The sequence below is a fragment of the Amblyomma mixtum genome, chromosome 3, assembly GCF_055824585.1.
Source record: "Amblyomma mixtum isolate Tamu chromosome 3, ASM5582458v1, whole genome shotgun sequence".
Lineage (NCBI taxonomy): Eukaryota > Metazoa > Arthropoda > Arachnida > Ixodida > Ixodidae > Amblyomma > Amblyomma mixtum.
This window is the reverse complement of record NC_143014.1, coordinates 358737772-358757494: the sequence shown is the minus strand read 5'-3', so window position 1 is coordinate 358757494 and position 19723 is coordinate 358737772. Positions and strand designations below refer to the sequence as shown.

Below are 19723 nucleotides of genomic sequence, written 5' to 3'. Positions count from 1 at the left end.
GATAATGAAGCTACCTTTTCTGCTTTTTTGGTTGTCTTGTTGTCCTCTCCGTGTGATGATTTCTTGCACCGTTTTCCCGTTGTCACTGTTATCAGTTCACGGCAGTATTCGGCATAGGTTGGCTAGGGTACGGAAAAAATTTAGCGACCCTCTGTGGTGTGTCACGCACTTACGAGAAGCATTAGGTTTTCATGAATATGTTTATGAGTATGAGTATGTTTACGAGTATGGGTATTTTTCCACAGAGTCGATGTGCTTGTGTTTAAAATGTCACAGAGTTTGGCAGCATCTCCTGGCAAAATGTCGCAGGTCAAGAATACCCCTCCATCACGCTATGTTGCCGGCACATAGCTTTTGTTCTTCCCGCTGTATAATGTGGTCCAGCGTTCATAGCAGTGCATGTTGTTTATTTTAGCTTAAGTTGGTTCGTTAGCATCAGCTTGTTGTAATTCTCTCGTTCCTTTCCTTCTTTAGGGAGCTAGTAACCGGCTGCCAGTGTGCCTACGTCGGAATGCTTCGAAGCGCATTGTTTGAATTCATAATTTTCCTATTCTCTTTTACTCTTTTCTGTGAAGGGATTGCTTTGCTGTGGAAGAGGGCCTTACGACAAAATTGAGGCTGTCTTGTATTGATTGATTACTGCTTTCTAGAGACAAAGATGCCACTTTCATGGAAAACTGAACCTTAAATTTAACGTAAATGCAGTGCTGTTTGGGGTTTTTCACTGCGGATCACTGAGGGCAAACACTGCTAGCCAGTTCAAGTTGGGGATCACGGAGTCCTCAGTGTACGCTGTGATGAGTTTTATTCGAATGGGGCGAAATATTAGGACTACAGCTGTGAATCTGTCAGCAATAAATGCGTCTATTTCTGTAGAAGAAGTGCGAACAGAGGTGCAGAAAGCTGTGCAGTTGAATTTCAGTAAGGACAAAAATATATTGAAATTGTCATCAGAGTCGCTTTAATGTCCATTGTCTGTGCAGCGGTGACATGGCTTGCACTGTGGCTCCTGACATGTCTTATGCTTCGCAGGCGGCTCCTGACATGTCTTATGCGTCGCAGGCAGCTCCTGACATGTCTTATATGTCGCAGGTGGCTCCTGACATGTCTTATGCGTCGCAGGCAGCTCCTGACATGTCTTATGTGTCGCAGGCGGCTCCTGACAAGTCTTATGCGTCGCAATCAGCTCCTGACATGTCTTATGTGTCGCAGGTGGCTCCTGACATGTCTTATGTGTCGCAATCAGCTCCTGACATGTCTTATGCGTCGCAGGCAGTGTCGGAGGAGAAGCAGGCCTACGACCAGAGCTCCAGCAAAACCGTCTACCTCAACGTGGCCGTGACTACGCTCAGGCGACTGCGAAGGGAGGCCCAAGAGGGTGGCGGGTCTTCTGCTGACAATGCCTCCGCGGGACCCAGCACTGGCCCCGCACCTAGCCCTAGTCCCAGCCCTCCCCCACCAGGCAACCGGGTGGTCTCGCACGAGATGCTGCTGCACGGAGCTCGCGCAGCGCGCACCAGCTTCAGCATCGAGAAGAACCGTTACCGCCAGCCACCTCAGGAACTGACGGGTGAGCGCAATAAAAGAATGCGGCTTAGCACAAAGACATGGCCGCACAAAGTGCATTTGAGCAACCTGTTCAGGGAAAGTTATCGGCAGGAGCCGACGGACCCACCGAGATGGATAAGTGGTTTTTGCATTTGGCTGCTCATGTCAAGGTTGCTGTGTCAAATCCCAACCGCAGCGTCCGCATTTCAGTAGAGGTGAAGTACAAACGGTCCCCATGTGCTGGGCAATTTCAGTACGGGTTAAAGAACCCCACGCGGCCTGAATTAATCTTGAGCCCTTCGCTATGGTGACCCTCATAGCCCATGTGTTGCTTCGGCCCATTAAACTCTGCAGCATAAAAAAAATGGCAGGGCTGAAAAATGATGTCACCCTGCTGCCCCTTAGAAAACATGCTCCGAAAGTTTCTCAGAAGCACCTACAGCAGAGAACATTGTCTGCAGTATGTTTCGGATTCAGTCTGGATGAAAAACGTCCTGCAGAAACTGCAAAGAAAGCTAGGCCAGGGTAATACTGTGTTTTTTTTTCAATGTTTTCTTATTTTTATCTTATGCCACGCTGACTAGCTTTTACGGTGACAAGTGTATGGCATTTCATGGGCTGAGCGTGGAAATGTGAAGGTAACAAAATGGAAGTACAGCAGAATCTCGATGACACGATTATGGTCGATCCGAATTTCAAGATGATACGAATTTCGAAAGTGTCTTGGACGGTCTTACATTCTACAGAATGCGTTACGATTCGGGGCAATATACGAACAATTTTGCAAGCCGGCGCGAATGGTTGGAAAGAGCAACCAATCACCTGCGCACGCAAGCGAGCCCATGAGAGAGGGAGAGGGTACTGGCTGCTGCCGCTGGAACTCTCGACCCCCGCGTCCCTTTCGCTGGTCTTGATGGGCACGCGCTACAATGCATTGCCTGTAGCAACCCGACGAGTCTAGGTGAGTCACGTGCCCGACAGGGCTATGTCACCCACTTGCTGGCAGCTCATTGGCCTATCGAAAAAGTTGTCTCACCAGCTGCTGGGAGCTGGCCGGGAGGCCGCTGCCGCTGGCTGCGCCCACTTTCCTCCTTCATCGCTGCCGTGTGCGTTTTGCCAAGTGCAACGTGGCCTGCCCAAACCTGACAAAGATGCAAGCAGCGCAAGCGTTCGCTGTTGACATGTTGTGGAAGCGGAAGGCTCTTTCTTTTAAGGAGAAGCTTGATATACTCAATAAGGTCGATGAAAACCCAGCGAAGAAAAGTGTCGACCTGGCAAAAGAGTGAGGGCTGGCACCGTTGACACAAGGTCTGCACCATTGCTGGGCAGCGAGATGTTATTTTGAAGGAAGCTCAGAACTTAGGTGTCAACTTGAAGCAAGAGAAGACAGCGATGCATGTTAAGCTGGAAGAGATCCTGCTGACATGGTTTCGCGAAGTCACAGAGGCCAGTGTCAACGTGGACGGCAAGGTACTGTGAGAAAAAGCTGACAACATCGCACTTTCTCTTGGAACCGAAAGTTTCCAGGCTTCTGGAGGTTGGCTGCACCGATTTAAAGAGAGGCATGAACTTGTGTACAGAGTCATCTCTGGTAAAAGAAAAAAGTGGATGAGTCAGCTGTCGACGATTGACTGAACACGCTGCCGGCTCTGATTTTGGAGTACGCGCCGCACGACGTATTTAATGCTGACGAGGCGGGCCTCTTCTTCAATCTGCAACTGGAGTGGACTTTGTGCGTGAAAGGCCAGGCATGCCAGGGCGGCCAGAAAAGCAAGGAACGAGTGACAGTGTCCATCCCACAGCTGAGAATAGCCAATAGGATGTGGCAGCTTTCGTTACGCAGCCGCCACTGTGGCTCAGTGGTTATGGTGCTTGGCTGCTGACGCGAAAAATGTGGGTTTGATCCCAGCCACAGCGGTCTTACTTCGTTGGAGGTGAAATGCTAGAGGCCCGTGTACTGTGCAATGCCAGCGTACGTTAGAGAACCCCAGGTGGTTGAAATCATCCGGAGCCCTGCACTACGGCGTCCCTCATAGCGTGAGTCGCTTTGGGACTTTTAACCCCACAAACCAATCAAACCAAGCAGCGTGTGCGGCCAGCTTTGGCAAACCAAGTGCTCATGAAGCCGTTCTCAGCCAGTTTTTCGCTCTCGGAGTCAGTCCCTGATGTTTTGCTGTCGGCATGTTATAGTGCGCGCATATGCGTGGCCCATGGTGCGGGCGTCTATAGCTAGGAAGCTTTTCTACTGTCAATTTGGCCCGCTGCAATAGTGGCTGGTCCCCGCATGTGCGTGCAGTGGGGATATCACCACGCGCTATCACATGATGTGATCACTACAGTCGGATACAACTTGAGTCTGCAGTGAAGCTCCTCCCACATTCAACCTCCGCGCACAGAATTCTTCCACGATGAAAAAGTATTCCGCTGGTTAAACGTTTCTTGTTACCTAAATAAGAAGCTTATCACAAGAAAAAGATTACGAGCTCTAGAATTTTGATAGGTAGATTGTTTGATATAGTCAAGCATTATAAAGCTCATTTCGCTTACTGTTGCAATTGGCCAGCGGAGTAATACAGAACGTCGCGGCCCAGTGTTAGCAACTGCTTTTTTTTAAGTAGTATCTTACTATAGGGGGGACCGACACTCTTTTTTAACTTTTTTTTAGAGCGAAGAAGCTTTGCTCCTCCCATGCTGAACCTGAAGGTGAACTGGCTCTTTGATTTGACTTCCAACGGGAGGCGCTCCGCATGCGCAAAATCGCGCTTGTCAGATGCTTCGATCTTCATCATCGTCACCACAGCTGCACGCTTGGCAGTCACGTCCAACTGAGGAGGGAGCGTCCTGCGACAACCTTGAAGCCTAGTCTTAAGAAGTAAAAATGTAGTAAAAAAAGAGTGTGTCCCACCGTGATCACACCACGTGGTAGCGTGCGGTAAAATCTAGCCCCGCTGCGCGCGCACATGCGCGGATTAGCGCGGCAGACTGACGGTAGATCAGCCTCCTTGCTGTAGACGCCCGCGCCGCGGGTCGCACATACGCGAACACTAAAACATACCAGAATCAAAACATACAGGACTGACTCGGAGAGCGAAAAACTGAGGGAGAAAACGCCTTCATAAAGACTCGGCTTGCGAACGCTGGCCGCGTGACGTCACGCTCCCTCCTTGGTCACGTGTGCCGCTCTGGACGCTCGCTCTTGCAGTTGTGGAGCGCCTTGCATCACGTGATTTGCTCTCTCTGAAGCCTTGAACCAATAAAGATGAATCAAACCCAAACCGTGTTTAACCATGCTTAACAGAGCTTTCGCTGTGTATATCCTGGCTCAGCAGAGGTGAGCCACAGTCACTTTTTTTATGACCAGTCCTCGAGGTTGTCGCCGATCGCGCCCTTCCGAGTATTCTTTTTTTTTTTCCTCCGTGGTAAAAATGCAGGAGGCGTATACTTCACTCCTTGGAGCTGCGGGACGAAGGCGCGGGGAGTTCGAGCGGGGCTTTACTATTGGCCGCTGCAGCACTGTCCCATTAAATCAACCCATACTTGTTCCGTGTGCCTCATATTGTTGTTAGTGGAAGGTTTTTCTCACGCGCTACTACTGATTTCTTCCTTCCAAGTCACGCGCTGTCGCAAGGGCTAGTGGGAGTCTTTGGCCGACGGCACAGCCAATGATAACGCTGGGCGCTGCGGCGTCGTCTGCTGCAATGCCTGCCGCGCTTGCGCAAGCGCTCTGATACGGCGGCCAAGTAGAGGGAAGAGCTCCCTTCAAAAAATATGACTTAATCATCTCTCTTAGTTATTTCCTTCCTCCATGGGTAACAAGGAGCCACATCACGGCTGCCGCAGTGATGCCAAGACAGCTAGCAATGCATCAATGGCGGCAACACATGGGAGGGGAAACCGAAAACGAAAATTTGCGGTGGTCAGCCTAAGCTGCGCGGCGAAACCTAGTCACGTGACAACCATAAATACTGGACATGGAGGAAGGAAAGAACTAAGAAGAGGCCCTACGAGATGCCCCCCTACGCGCTAACCGTACGCGCGCTAACCGGGACGTTCGCGATAAGCCGCGGGTATACGCACCCAGTGTACGATGTTTGATTAATGGAAGCAAGTCAGGGATTTCATGCTACTTAGACTCGGGGGAACTGCTGCACACCTTAACATGGTTTCCCCGCCGCGGTGGCTCAGTGGTTACGGTGTTCGGCTGCTGACTCGAAAGACGCGGGTTCGATCCCGGCCGCGGCGGTCGCATTTCGATGAAGGCGAAATTCTAGAGGCTCGTGTACTGTGCGATGTCAGTGCACGTCAAAGAACCCCAGGTGGTTGGAAATTTCCGGAGCCCTTCACTACGGCGTCTCTCATCGCGTAAGTCGCATTTGGACGTTAAACCCAATAAACCAACCAACCAACCTTAACATGGTTTTTACTGTAAAGCATTGCATTACTATGCCTTTATGTAGCAGCATGATCAGAGCAGAGTGGGCAGTTTGTGGACTTGTGAAGTCAAATCAGAGTTGGTCTGTCAGTGATAAAGTATCAGAGTGTAAGCAGTTAGAGAAGACTGAGGGGGGGGGGGCACTGCCCTTTATGGAAAAATTTTGGGGAGGCATAGCCCCCCCCCTCGCGTTCCGGGGTCCCTGTCTTTTTTACTGGCTAGTTGAACCTAACTGGCATGGTCCCTTTTGGGCATGTTGCAGCATCCCGCTTCTATGAGCTGCTGGATGCGTACCGGCTCAGCACCGAGCAGCTGGTGGAGTACAACTATCCGCGGGCACATCCGACGGAGCGAGGCCGGGCCCTGTTTGGAGGAACTGATAGCCGGCAATATTCGAAGCCAAATGGTGAGCCCCCTTTTTTTTTCTTGTTACTTCCAGGTTCCCAGATCACTGTTGGCAGCACCTGTTCTTGTCTTGACCTACACTAGTCTTGAGCTGGATAAAAAAAAGAAGAAAAGCAAATCTATTTCCTTTGTGCTGATTAGTGACAGGGGATTGATTCCTGTTGGCAGTGTCATCAGAACAAGAGCAAGGAGCGGTGTTTGCAGTGTTCTGTGCTTTGGGACGTTGTTTCTGTAGGAGCAGTTTTTGACTTAAACTTGTGCCTCGAGTAGCAGCCTGGAACTTCTGGTTTGAACATCTAGTTTTAGTATATCTGCAACCTAACACTTATACACACACGCAGAAAAAAAAGATATTTAACGCAGGTTCTCTCTCAAGGCATACAATATTATTCCAGGTGTGTCTTTTTCACATTTTTATGTGAACCTTGATGGACCATATGTATCAGCAGCGCGACCACAAAACAGGAAGAAGAAGAAGATTGTACAGAGCACTGAACTTCGAACTTTCTCTCTGTACTATCTTCTCCTTCTTCCTATTTTGTGGTCGCGTTGTTGATACATATGGATTGTAACCAACGAGGCCGGCAGATGGTGTTATTCTTGGTGGACCGTTTTATGAACTTTTTTACTGTATTAATGCGTATGTGCTTTGTGTTTCTGTGTGATTATTTAGTTGAGAAATATATGTGCAAAATGATGGTGCGGAGATCTGATTGACATTTAAACGTGTCTTTTCCATGCAATACAACTACTGCAGTTTGGCAAGTCATAAGCCTACGCCATAGTGTCATAGTGCTCTGTTACTGAAGATATATATATATGTTCAGTACTACAGCAGCAGTGGCTCATAAGAGGGATCTGTTCATGATCTATACTCTATCCCATAACTGACTTGCAGCCCTGCCAAAAACAGAGACCTCCTCAGCCGATCAGGAGAGCGTGTTAAACGTGTTCCTCCCCACCTCGCCGTCTGTGTGTCGTCTGCTTGTGGAGTACACAGATATGGTTAGAAAAGAGTATAAATCGACGCCATCTACATTCTGTCTCCCTATGCATGCTTACATTCGCTAAATGCTAGCATTTTGCATGACGTTACACCATTTGTCACATTCGTACTTTTAGTTTAGCGCACGCAAACTGAGACAGAATGATAAGGTGAGCCGAGTGGCGCCATCTGTTGGTTAGAACAGGAAGCATTTTTGTCAACAAATCAACGCTTCCCTTTAGGAATGGAAGCAGCAGAATCGTTACTCTAAATAAAAAATTATGCAAATTTATTGCTCGTGCACTTTATTATAGGTGAGATCAGACGAAGTGAAAGCCCGGTGCCCAATTTATGGTCACTGAACGTACTGAAAACAACAGCAGCAACGATGAATTCAATCCAAGGCAAGAGGTCGTGCTTTGAAAGGGGCTGCCATTTTGGAAACAGTGTTTTAGAACGTGCAAGAGTCACGCGCACAAAACTCTGGAAATAGCGTACGTAACTCGAGCGTACATTAAAGCTCGATGGGATATATCGTTTGGCGAATGTGCACTTCACAGGAGGCTATCCGATATGCAGTACGCATATTTCATACTGGCACTACGTTCCGCAGCGTCAAAACGTTGCCTGTGCACTCATTGCAGCTTTGGTAGTGCTGCAAGGAACTACTGGGATGGAGTATAGCTGCTGCTGACTGTTTGGCTAAGTGAGCGTTATGAAGTGGGAGTGTAGCAGGAAGTGTGAGAATTAACCCTCCCTGCAGGTGAAGGCTTGTCAGGAGACTTCGCTGCTTCAGCCTGCATTTAGTGTTGGCGAACATAGCCACACACAGAAAAACAGGGACGCCCAATTCCATTATATATTGGTAATGTGATAGCATTAGTAGCTGTTGATGCCTTCACCGGAAGTGTCACCACTTCCTGTATGGTGATGTCACTTCCTGTCTGTTACCGGAAGTGACATCACTTCTTGCCTGGTGGTGTCACTTCCTGTCTTTTACCAGAAGTGACATCACTTCCTCTCTGGTGGTGTCGCTTCCTGCCTGGTGACACTTCCTGTCTGGTGATGTCACTTCCTGTCTGTTATGGGAAGTGACATCACTTCTTGCCTGGTGGTGTCACTTCCTGTCTTTAACCAGAAGTGACATCACTTCCTCCCTGGTGGTGTCACTTCCTGCCTGGTGACACTTCCTGTCTGGTGATGTCACTTCCTGTCTGGTAATGTAACTTCCTGTCTGTTACGGGAAGTGACATCACTTCTTGCCTGGTGGTGTCACTTCCTGTCTTTTACCAGAAGTGACATCACTTTCTCTCTGGTGGTGTCACTTCCTGCCTGGTGACACTTCCTATCTAGTGACGTCACTTCCTGTCTGTTACAGGAAGTGACATCACTTCTTGCCTGGTGGTGTCACTTCCTGTCTTTTACCAGAAGTGACATCACTTCCTCTCTGGTGGTGTCACTTCCTGCCTGGTGACACTTCCTGTCTGGTGATGTCACTTCCCTTCAGCCAGTGGGCGAATGCTATGACCGACCATGCGTTTTGGTCCCATAAGGCTTCTAATGCTGTCTTATTAAGAATGTGAATGGGCTGCTGTGTCGAGAAGAGTGGCCAGCTTGACCCTCTGTGCTGAGGTGTCCTCGTGCCCTACCTGCAGATCCAGTGCTGCGGTGCTCTCGGTGCGGAGCCACCTTTTCGCTGACCGAGGACGGGGACTACACACGCCCGGAAGAGTGCGTCCACCACTGGGGCCGACTCTGGAAGAGGAGGAGTGAGTGGGCGGCGACCTCTTTTCATGTGCCGGCTTGCCACTTGCTTTGTCTTCGAGCGCCACTCTTTGGCAGCCATCATATTTGTTTCATTCTTCCCGTTATCGTGGAAAGTTGTTGATTCAAACCTGCTTGATTCGAAGCTTTGTTTATTAGGTGCACTAGGTGTACTAGAAAGGCTTCCCCTAATTTGAACTCTATGCAATTGGAACAGATTTTCGGTCCCTTTTGAATCCGAACTGTCAGAGTTCGACTATTCCACCCTTGGATATCTTGGGTTGCACAGTAACTGCGGAAAGAAAAATGGTTGGTGTAACATTAAGAGATCGGAAGTAGGCGTAGCGAGTGAGAGAACAAACATGAGTTAATGACATCCTGGTCGGAACCAAGAGGAAGGAATTGGCTTGTGCAGGGCATGTAATGCAGAGGCAAGGTAAACGCTGGTCCTTAAGGGTAACGGAGTGGATTCCAAGAGAAGGCAAGTGGTAGCAGGGGGCGCCAGAAATTTAGGTGGGCGGATGAAATTACGAAGTTTGCGGGGATAGGGTGGCCTCAACTGGCAAAGGGCAGGGCTAATTGGAGAGACTCGGGAGGGGTCTTTGCCTAGGCGTAGTCAGGCAGATGATGATGATGCTGGTGACACAGTAACATGTTTCAAAGCAGGTTGGTTGTTGGAAGGTGTGCTTTGCAGTGACTTTAGCAGTGCTGTGCTTAAACAGCGTGCAAATCGACGGGTACCCTGTGCTGACTTTAAGCACGGCAGTGAGTAGCCTGCGTGACCTTTCAAGACAAGTAACTTGTGCTCTTGGGATGGTTGGAGTGACAGCACCTAGAGGTGCAACGACATTACGAAGGGAAGGCCTGTCGTGGCTACTGTTGTTTTGTATGTGCTACTGCTGAGAGAACAGTAGACACTAGGACCATACCACGTGGCTCACACAATATGGTCTGCAGCATTTTCTATGAAGAAATAATAATAAAGAACATTGTGATGTATCGGGTGCACCCGGTACCAGTTGGTTTCCAACCAGGTTGCGGTTATGCATTGGGAAGTTCCAAAAATGTGGTCTCTTGTTTGACTGAGTTGGCATGGCTTCCATGTTGTAAGCACATTACTTGTCGCGTCATACCCCATTTTAATTTGCAGTTGCTGGGGCCCTGGAGAGTCGCTACAGCTGCTGCGAAGGGGACGGAGAGTCGGACGGCTGCTGGGTTGCCAAGGTGAGGAGAGTGTGTCATACATCGACAGAGTGATTTTGCCACACCACTGCATTCGCATACAGCTTCTTAAGGGGACTGCAATGCTGGTAGCTCTCAGTGTCTTGCTCCTGTGCATGCATGTGCAGCAAGCAAACTTGAGTCTTGTGCTGTGACAAGCCACATATATTTTGCTGGCATCTTTTTAGTGTCATCTTTCCTTTGCGTCTGTTGACGAGGTAGAGAGGCAGAAAAGAGGTCAGAATTTGGCTGCTCGCTTCACCATCTTTTTTCATTAGCCCGAGGCAGGAGCTAGTGTGTACCCTGATGTGGCATGTACTGTGGTCCCAGGGGTGTGATCTGATAGAATGTGTGTGTGTGTGTATATATATATATATATATATATATATATATATATATATATATATATCATGGATGGGAGCCAAGATAGGTTGCAGAAGGTAAAGGCCAGTTTTTACAGTAGAATCTTGATGGTGCGAACCTCATCGGGCTGCAAAAAAATTCGTGTCATCTGAAATTTTTGTATCACCTGAAACAAATAAAGTTCATATGCAGAAGCGGGGGAAATGCATTCACGCATATTGGTTTCGTAGCTGAGGAGAATTATTCACGGCTGCTCGGCCACAGCTGACTACTCACAGTGAGTAGTGCATGACTGGTTATTGCGACGTTAGCGTATCAACTGTTATTCGTATCAACCGTGTTCGTATCACTGAGGTTCTATTGTATATTGTCTGCATTGGCATAAGATGCATCAGTATTTGTTGCACAAATGGCTGTTTCTTTAGTGCAGTAGCACTACTGGGCACATTTTGCAATTTCGGGCATACTTACTTGCCTGAAGCCTGCTTTGTGGCAGGCGACCTTATGTACTAAAGGCTTTTCACCTAAAGGCCTTTACCTGGAAGGCATTTTCCATGATGGCCTTTGGGTAAAGGCCTTCAAGTGAAGGCCTTTTAGATGGCCATTACGGAAAATGCCTTCCAGGTAAAGGCCTTTAGGTGAAAAGCCTTTAGAACATAAGGACACCTGCCACAAAGCAGGCTTCAGACGATTACGTATGCCCGAAATTGGAAAATGTGCCCAGTAGTGCTACTGCACTAAAAAAATGGCTGAGGCTTAGCTTAGGATAAGCCTAGTCAGATGCGAAGCATATTGTCGCCGAGTTGCATATCTAGCACGCCGCTTGGCTAGACGTTCTTCACGCTCTTCATCAGTCACTGTAGCACGCCGCAACTTTTGCTTCTCCTTCCAACGAGCAGCCGTGTCTCCAGGAGGCATCTCTATCCCGTGTACGCCTAGCAGAGGCAGGCGCACCCCTCCAGCATCACGTGTTCACTACAGCGCACCTAGCGGCAGAAGCAGGAAACACATTGGTCGCGACGCCTCGCGCGACGGCGCGAGCTGGGGCCCCGTTTCTCCTATGTCGTTACGTCACGCATCACGTGGTCCTCCTTGGTCGCGACGCCTCGCGCGACGGCGCGAGCTGGGCCCCCGTTTCTCATCTGCTGTGACGTCACGCATCACGTGGTATGACATGGAGGTCACGAAAGGTCAATGGTAACGACACTGCTGCGCTCGAGGAGCTGGGTTGGGCTATTTTAGTATGCTTCGCATAAAAAACAGCCAAAGGCCATCACGGAAAATGCCTTCCAGGTCAAATGCCTTTAGGTCAAAAGCCTTTAGTACATAAGGAGCCTAAACGTCCACCTTAACTAGTGCTACCGCATGGTATTCCGTATTTAGCTATGCTAAACCGTCTGCTAAATTTTTTGATGAGCCTAGTGATGTGCTGTGTGGGGATGCAGTGTAGAACATGTCGAACATAGCTAAGTTGTTTCTTCATGTGTGTGTGTGGTTGTCACGAGACAGAGCCCTTCTGATTGCTGTGTAACTGCCCTCTCCCGCTGTGCTGGCCAGGATTGGAGCACCCCACTCAGTTGTGTCTCTACCTGCCCCACCCTTCCCCATTGCAGGGCCATGTACACGAAGGCCTAGAGCCAAGCCAGCTGACGGGCTTTTTGTCTACGCTCGCCAAGAGCCCACACCCTGGAGGGGGTAGTCCTGGAGTTTACGCACTCGACTGTGAAATGGCAAGTGCCCCGAGCAACCTCACTGGCTTAGCGTGGACAGGACACTTTGTAAAGCAGCTTGAACACATTGCACCGCGCACCCTTACGGCGGTCATGGGTCTTGGAGCATTTTTTTTTATTTACCCACCAACTGCAATGAAACTGCACAGACTTATTCAGTGTTTTCTGCTGATTCCAAATATGCAATTTATTTATTTCTAGGCCATTTAGTTCATGAGATATTAATATATTTCATGCCATTGTCTGCTCAAGCAATAGAAAAAAATGAGCCACCAGAAATTTAATTTTAATGCGTACGTAGATACTACAATATGTGAGAAATGCAACGCTGGAAGCAGTTTTCAGTTTTTTGTCCGTGTGGACAAATGGGCTTAATAGTTAGTTTCATGTGTGTCATGTGTATTCTGGCGCCGTATGTCTGGTTAACTCACTTGAAAATTAACTATTAAGCCCATTTGTCCACACAGAAAAAAAACTGAAAACTACTCCTAGCGTTGCATTCCTCACACATTGTAGTATCTACCCACCTTTTAAACTTAAATTTCTGGTGGCCCATTTTTTTTCTAATGTTTGAGCAGACAATGGCATGATATATATTAATATCTCAGGAACTAATTGCCCTAGAAATAAACAAATTGCATATTTGAAATCAGGAGAAAAAACTGAAAAAATTGATGTCGTTTCATTGCATTTGGTCCGTAAATAAAAAAATGCTCTAAGACCAATGTCCCCCCTTAATGCATTCGTCTGACATCTGGTGTCATTTCAATTATTAATCAGTCGGCCCTTTCTCTACCATCTTTTAACAGTTCTGGTTTGTTCTCCTGGGGCCTAGATGCTTGACTGTTACAGTGGCCGGAACATGCATGCGTGATGATGATGATGATGATGATGATGATGTCAGTTTTCATGGGATCCTCAAGATGGCTGATGTGTGTAACTACATTGGCTATCAGCTGTTCTGGTAGCGTAATAGTGTTAACGGCCTCATTGTCCTCAAAATCTGGAGCAGCAGTGTGTGCAAGTTTTTGAAAGCCTTCTTGATATATAGTATATGTAGTATATATGGAAAGCCTTCTTGATATGTAGTATATATATATATATTTATTTATTATTTATTTATTTATTTATTTAATACTGAAACGTCGCTCCACTCCAAGCAGGCATGAGCACGGGCATGAGCACAGATACAAATGAAAAAACAAGATATGCACGAATTTCATACAAGAGCAAACGATGATGCGAAAAAAGAAACCGAAAAAGACAAGAGTTTGACATAGAAAGGCTCTCAAATAACTGTGATATGTAGTATATATGGTGCCAGCTGTACATATTGTGCTTCTCAGTTGCACACTATGGTTTCTACCACATAGGTTGTGTAGACACCACATAGAGATAAAGGATCATTTTCTCTAGACTCGCTTTCTGCTGGTTTGTTTTTGTCATCTGATTGCACTGGCTCTTGGAGAATGTGTTTGCATTATGTAACAAGCGTCACGCGTGAATTGTGTCTGTTATGTGCAGTGCTACACGGCTGAAGGTATCGAGCTCACAAGGGTGACGGTGGTTGGCTGGGACCTGCAGCCTGTGTACGAAACTCTCGTCAAGCCCAAAGGGAATATTCTCGACTACAACACACGGTTAGTCCCCCCCCCCTCTGTCTCTCTTCCTGATCCTCAACTTTTTTTTTGTGGTCCACTTTGCACTGTGTGTCTTGTGGTATGTGTGTGTGCTGTGCTCTGCTGTGTGCTTTGCATTGCATATTATTGCAATGCAGTGCAATATGTCCACACCTGTGATGTGAAGAGACCCATAACTGACCCTGTCCCCTACGACCCTCCTCACCCACACCCACAGGCTTTGAGCCCCTCTTGACGAACAGATTTATTCATCTGTGTACATCACTACGTTTAGCAGTGTTCTTAGCAGCTCTCAGAACCATAGGTGCTGTTCCCAGTGTTATTTTCGAAGCGCAGATTCCATTTGCAAGCTTTACAGACGGTGAAAGTTACCGTGCTGAGGAAATTGAATAGGTTCTCGATAATCAGGACCGGGCTGATTTGAACTTCTAGTTTATTCGAACCGGCACTTTGGTCCCACCAGCACCAGGTTTGTTAAAATGGCTCCTCCTTAATGCAAACAAATTTTCGGTTCTTCTTTGAGTTCAGGTTATCGATGAATTGACTGCATTGGCAAATATACTCGTCGTGCTAATAGCCTGGCCTTGGAGTGGCTACAGCTGCGATAAGAGGCCACAGTGACTTGTGAAGCCAACTGTGCTGAGATCTTCCCATCGTTACTCTGCTGAATGAGCTGCCCAATGAGCACCTGTCAGATTAGCCTGCAGTAGCCTTTGTACGGAATGTTTTGGGCACAATGCATCAACCATTTTCGTGCGAGAATGTTCTATCCTTGCCACTGATGCTGTCAGGAGATCTGGCCCAACAGCAATGAAGCCCGAGACAGAGCACGATAACAGTTGAGTGGAATTATGTTACTCTAATCAGCAACAATGATGATTCGGTGGTTTGAGCTTTTGCCGTGTGTGCAGTACGCGCTGGGTTCAATCCTCAGGGCCGCTGCTGTATACAAGCTTTTCTCCTAGCCTGGTGTCTCTAGCCTGTCGCTCTGCCCACATTGGGCAGACTAAGCTTTGTTGTGCCAAGCTGCCTTTATGCCATTTAAATTCAAGTAATGATAATCTTATAATTCTGGTCCATCACGGCGTGAGGCAAGTGGTATAAAGCGGGTTCCTCTCAGGTGGTGTTGTTCAGTTACTGTCATCAGTTTAACCCTTTCAGACACGGACTGTATTCTGACATTGAGAAAAATCTGAAAATTTGTGTGTGTATATTGGAGGCCCCCTACTTCACAAAAATAACACCAATGGCTCAAAAACTTCAGAAATTCACGCACGCCAGGAAGTTCCGCGCTCATGGAATCGCAGCCCTCCTGTTCTTCATAAAATGCATAAATGCCCAATCATCTAAAGCTGTTTTTGCAATGAAAATTCGGCTACAGTGTCCTTTGGTAAAACAATCCATCACGTGAGAGAAGGAAAAAGCTGCAGTGGCAGACAATGCTTCCTAGGCAGACCATATAACTTTGCGTAGACCGTCTACCCGCCGCGGTGTCTCAGTGGTTACGGCGCTCGGCTGCTGACCCGAAAGACGCGGGCTCGATCCCGGCTGCGCGGGTTGAATTTCGATGGAGGCGAAATTCTATGGGCCCATGTACTGTGCGATCTCAGTGCAGGTTAAAGAACCCCAGGTGGTCGAAATTTCCTGAGCCCTTCACTAGGGCATCCCTCATAGCCTGAGTTACTTTGGGACGTTAAACCCCAATAAACCAAAACCAAGCTGTTTTTGTTAAATGATCGCATTTTTTTAAATGATCCCAGGGATTTCAAACGTTGCCTTGCTGGCATCTCTAGCTTTGTGAAAACACCTTTGGGATCTTCAGTAGAAAGGTTGAAAAGTTGTGTGCACTATTGTAGGTACCGTGCTACAAACGGTTAGTTTGGAAGGCAGCTGGAATTGGCACGTGGCCTCGGTCGCCCGTTCACTTGATGCACCTGGGGATGTTCCGGCAGTGAGAGGCGATGATGATTCTCGTGATAAAGTCGCCGCCCGCCGTCACGTGTTGCTCTTTTGGGTTTGCAGGTTCAGCGGCCTAAAGGAAGAGGACATGGTTGGGGTCCAGACGAGCCTGCGGGACGTGCAGGCGGTGTTGCTGGAGCTCTTCTCGGCGGAGACCCTCCTGCTGGGCCACAGTCTGGACTCGGACCTGCGCGCCCTCCGTCTGGTGCACGGCCGGGTGGTGGACACGGCCGCCGTGTTCCCCCACCGCCGGGGGCTGCCCTACAAACGCGCCCTGCGCACCCTCATGGCCGAGAATCTCAACAAGATCATCCAGAACGGGGGTGAGTCGAAATTATTCAGAGACCTCCACTACGGCACCTCATTCTCTCTTTCTTCTTTCACTCCTACCGTCCTCCCTTCCCTTACGTCCTCCCTTCCCTTACGGCACGTCAGGTGCCCGGCACGGTTCAGGTGCCCGGCACGGTTCAGGTGTCCGGCGCGGTTCAGGTGTCCGCACAGTTTCAGGGTTCAGGTGTCCGCCGAGATTTGTGAGACAGATACTGCGCCATTTCCTTTCCTCAAAAATCAATTTACCCCCTCTCACTCTGGTGTACGCGTGCGCTGGGGGCCTGTTCCCCCAGCATTGGCTTCTTGTTTGCCGAGGCCCCTGGCCATGCCATTTGTGGCATGACCAGTGTGGCGTAGCAGTGTCTACTGTTTAAAGGCCCCCTGCAGCTCCTTTTGAGTGTAGTGTATAACTTCGGTCGCTGGACAGTGTTGTCATGAACATGTACACTGCTACTTGCAGCAGAGAACCCACAACTGAGCCCGGAAGCTGGAGAGCCATTTTCAATACTCCTTTTTTATACTCGCGGACCTCCTCCGTGTCACCCTCTGTGTATGTCGGTTAAGAGGTGGTGGTTGGTTAGATTCAGACATCACGCAGCTGCTATAGCCGCATGTCAGTCATTGCAGGGTGTTTAGGAGTTTCTAGGCATGAGAATTACGAAGCTTTGCAAATTCCGGAGAAGGGGGTTCCCCTTAGTACAAGTAAAACAGAAACAAAAAAAAACAAACAAACAGCAGGGAACGATGTACATCATTGCAACGAAAGATAAGGGGAAGCAACGTTCATTATTGAGGCAGGAATAGTGTAGCGCTCATTTGTTCATATGAAACAAGCAAGCCATAAACGTTTCAAATTTAAGCGTGGAACTGGTTCGCCATTTATGTCGTTCCATGCTTTGCTGTTTCGCACCACAAAGCACCATAGTGCATCATGTGTTCCTAAAGTAATCTGATGCAGGCCTGTGTCATGCTAGAAATCGTGCACCATAGCAGTTTGTTTATGAACATTTTTGGCTTGGATAGAATTCATGTATGGCCATTCCTCTGTTTCGAAAAAGCTTGTCAGAATTCTGTTTAATTTCGGAATATCCATGAATGTCATCACTTTGGACTGCTTGCCATGGTCCTTGTGGCAGAGGACTATGTATAGGTCATAGTTAGACCTGAAATAAATTCCTTTCTTGCCCTGTCTTTCTTCAACTTGACATACTATTCAAGTAAAGTACACCACTGCAATTCATTTTTACAAGGACGCCAAATGGATTATGTGAGTGAGCCATCCTTAGGTTGATCTAACCTGCACAGCATCTTTATTGTATCAAATGCCCATTGGTTCAGTGAACATGAAAGCAATAACCCTCACATTGATTCTGAATGCCTCTGAAGCGGTGGATGTCCTTAAGCTTGGAAATGTTTCAGAATTTACTAAAAAATTACAGACAGTTTGTGCAGATTTGCTATTTTTTTGTTGTCACTAGGCTAGCAACTGCGGAAAAGCACCAGCGGTTTCATAATTATTAATTGGCCTTTGGAAGCGCCAAGTGAGTGGAGGGACTGTCTATGCGTGGCTTTGTTCATCTGCCTATCACTGATCTTTTATTATGAAGGGGGTGATACGCTGCCCTCATTAGTTATTAGTGATTCATTGCTGTCTTGTGCAGGATCAATTTCATCCTCTAGTCTTTTGTCTTAATCACGAGTTTCTGTATAAGCTCATGGGTCTGCTCTAAGGTATGAGTGCTCATTTCCACACCTAAAGCATTTTTTGAGCTAGCAGTCTGGTTTAGAAATTTGTGGGGCTTGTATTATGGTATTGCACAACATGTATACGTGTGAAAGTTTGGTTTTGGTTTTGTGGGGTTTAACGTCCCAAAGCGACTAAGGCTATGAGAGACGCCGTAGTGGAGGGCTCCGGAAATTTCGACCACCTGGGGTTCTTTAACGAGCACTGACATCGCACAGTACACGGGCCTCTAGAATTTCTCCTCCAATGAAATTCTAGCCGCCGCGACCGGGATCGAACCCGCGTCTTTTGTGTCAGCAGCCGAGCACCATAGCCACTGAGCCACCGCGGCGGCGGTACGTGTGAAAGTGGCAGCTGCGGACACATGCTGGGGATTGTCGTCACGAAATGATTTCAGAGTGAGTTCTGCATCGAGTGTCGTCACACGTCACAGCAGAAGCCCCTATTGGCTGCATATTAACATGCACAGAGTGGCAGGGCCGCAAACTTCTTCCTCCAACACATTCTTTCACACATGGGCCAATGGCTCAGTTCGTTGAGTGTTCCCTTATTGGAGCCTGAAGTTCAGTGGCAGCTCCTAATGTGGTGCATGCTCATCATCATCATGAGCCTGCCTATGCCCACTGCGGGGCCAAGGCCTCACCCATGTCTCTCCAATTAACCCCGTCCTTTGCCAGTTGCGGCCACCGTATCTCCGCAAACTTCTTAATGTCATCCGCCCACCTAGCTTTCTGCCGCCCCCTGCTATGCACTTGCCTTCTCTTCGAATCCACTCCGTTACCCTGAAGGACCAGCGGGTATCTTGCCTTCGCATTACATGCCCTGCCCAAGCCCATTTCTTCCTCTTTATTTCTAGTAAGATGTCATTAATCCGCGTTTGTTCCCTGACCCACTCCGCCCGCTTCCAATCTCTTAATGTTACACCTATCACGCTATCTGTACATTGTCTGGTAAGTCCTGATCAACTGGTTTTATTCGAGGCTGTACGAGAACAGAGAGATTGTTTGGCCACTTGGCTAAAACGTGTACTTTATCCGCCAGCTAGTCTTGGATAAAGCGGTCTAGATTTCCTTCACTATGCTTTATGTTGGTTACCAGAACTGACTGTGGCGCATTTCGCATATGCAGTGGACGGTCACGACAGCCAGGAGGACGCAGCAGCCTGCATGGAGCTCATGCTCTGGAAAGTAAGTGAGGACCTCAAGAAAGGCATCCGATGACAGCGCGGACAACGGACTGGCAAAACCAGACGCAACTGCCAAAACTGCCAGCACACTTCCCTGGCTGGTGGAAGTGCACCCTGGATGCCCTAGAAGACCAGGGCTGCCTGCAGTGAAAACATTTGCCCATTATTATGCCACATGCCCTGCTACGAGCGAAAGCTGAGAGAACGTCAGGAAGGGCCCTTGTTGCGTTACACGTTTTTTTTAATATATATTTCACGGCAGTCTGAGCTTGAGGCTGGGCCTGCTTAGAGCACAAGAATACCACCCATTCATCTGCTTCATCAGGTGGCTGGGTGATAGGTATCTTGTTTATTTAAACGCCATTGAAGTACTCGGTGATATATCGAGAGAATGCCATGAGTTAAATGAGAGGAAA

The 19723-nt window shown here is 48.2% G+C and overlaps 1 protein-coding gene across 1 annotated transcript; it reads left to right on the top strand.

Moving 5' to 3' along the window:
• Positions 1-5784: 5784 nt before the first annotated feature.
• On the top strand, positions 5785-19415 carry LOC149356475 (RNA exonuclease 1 homolog). The gene is made up of 8 exons (XM_089577781.1): positions 5785-5910; positions 6243-6386; positions 9026-9139; positions 10285-10358; positions 12332-12448; positions 13973-14088; positions 16111-16370; positions 19250-19415. Exons 1-8 carry the CDS (start codon positions 5838-5840, stop codon positions 19339-19341), a joined length of 990 nt encoding a protein of 329 aa, XP_089433907.1. The 5' UTR covers positions 5785-5837; the 3' UTR covers positions 19342-19415.
• The last annotated feature ends 308 nt before the right edge of the window (positions 19416-19723 follow it).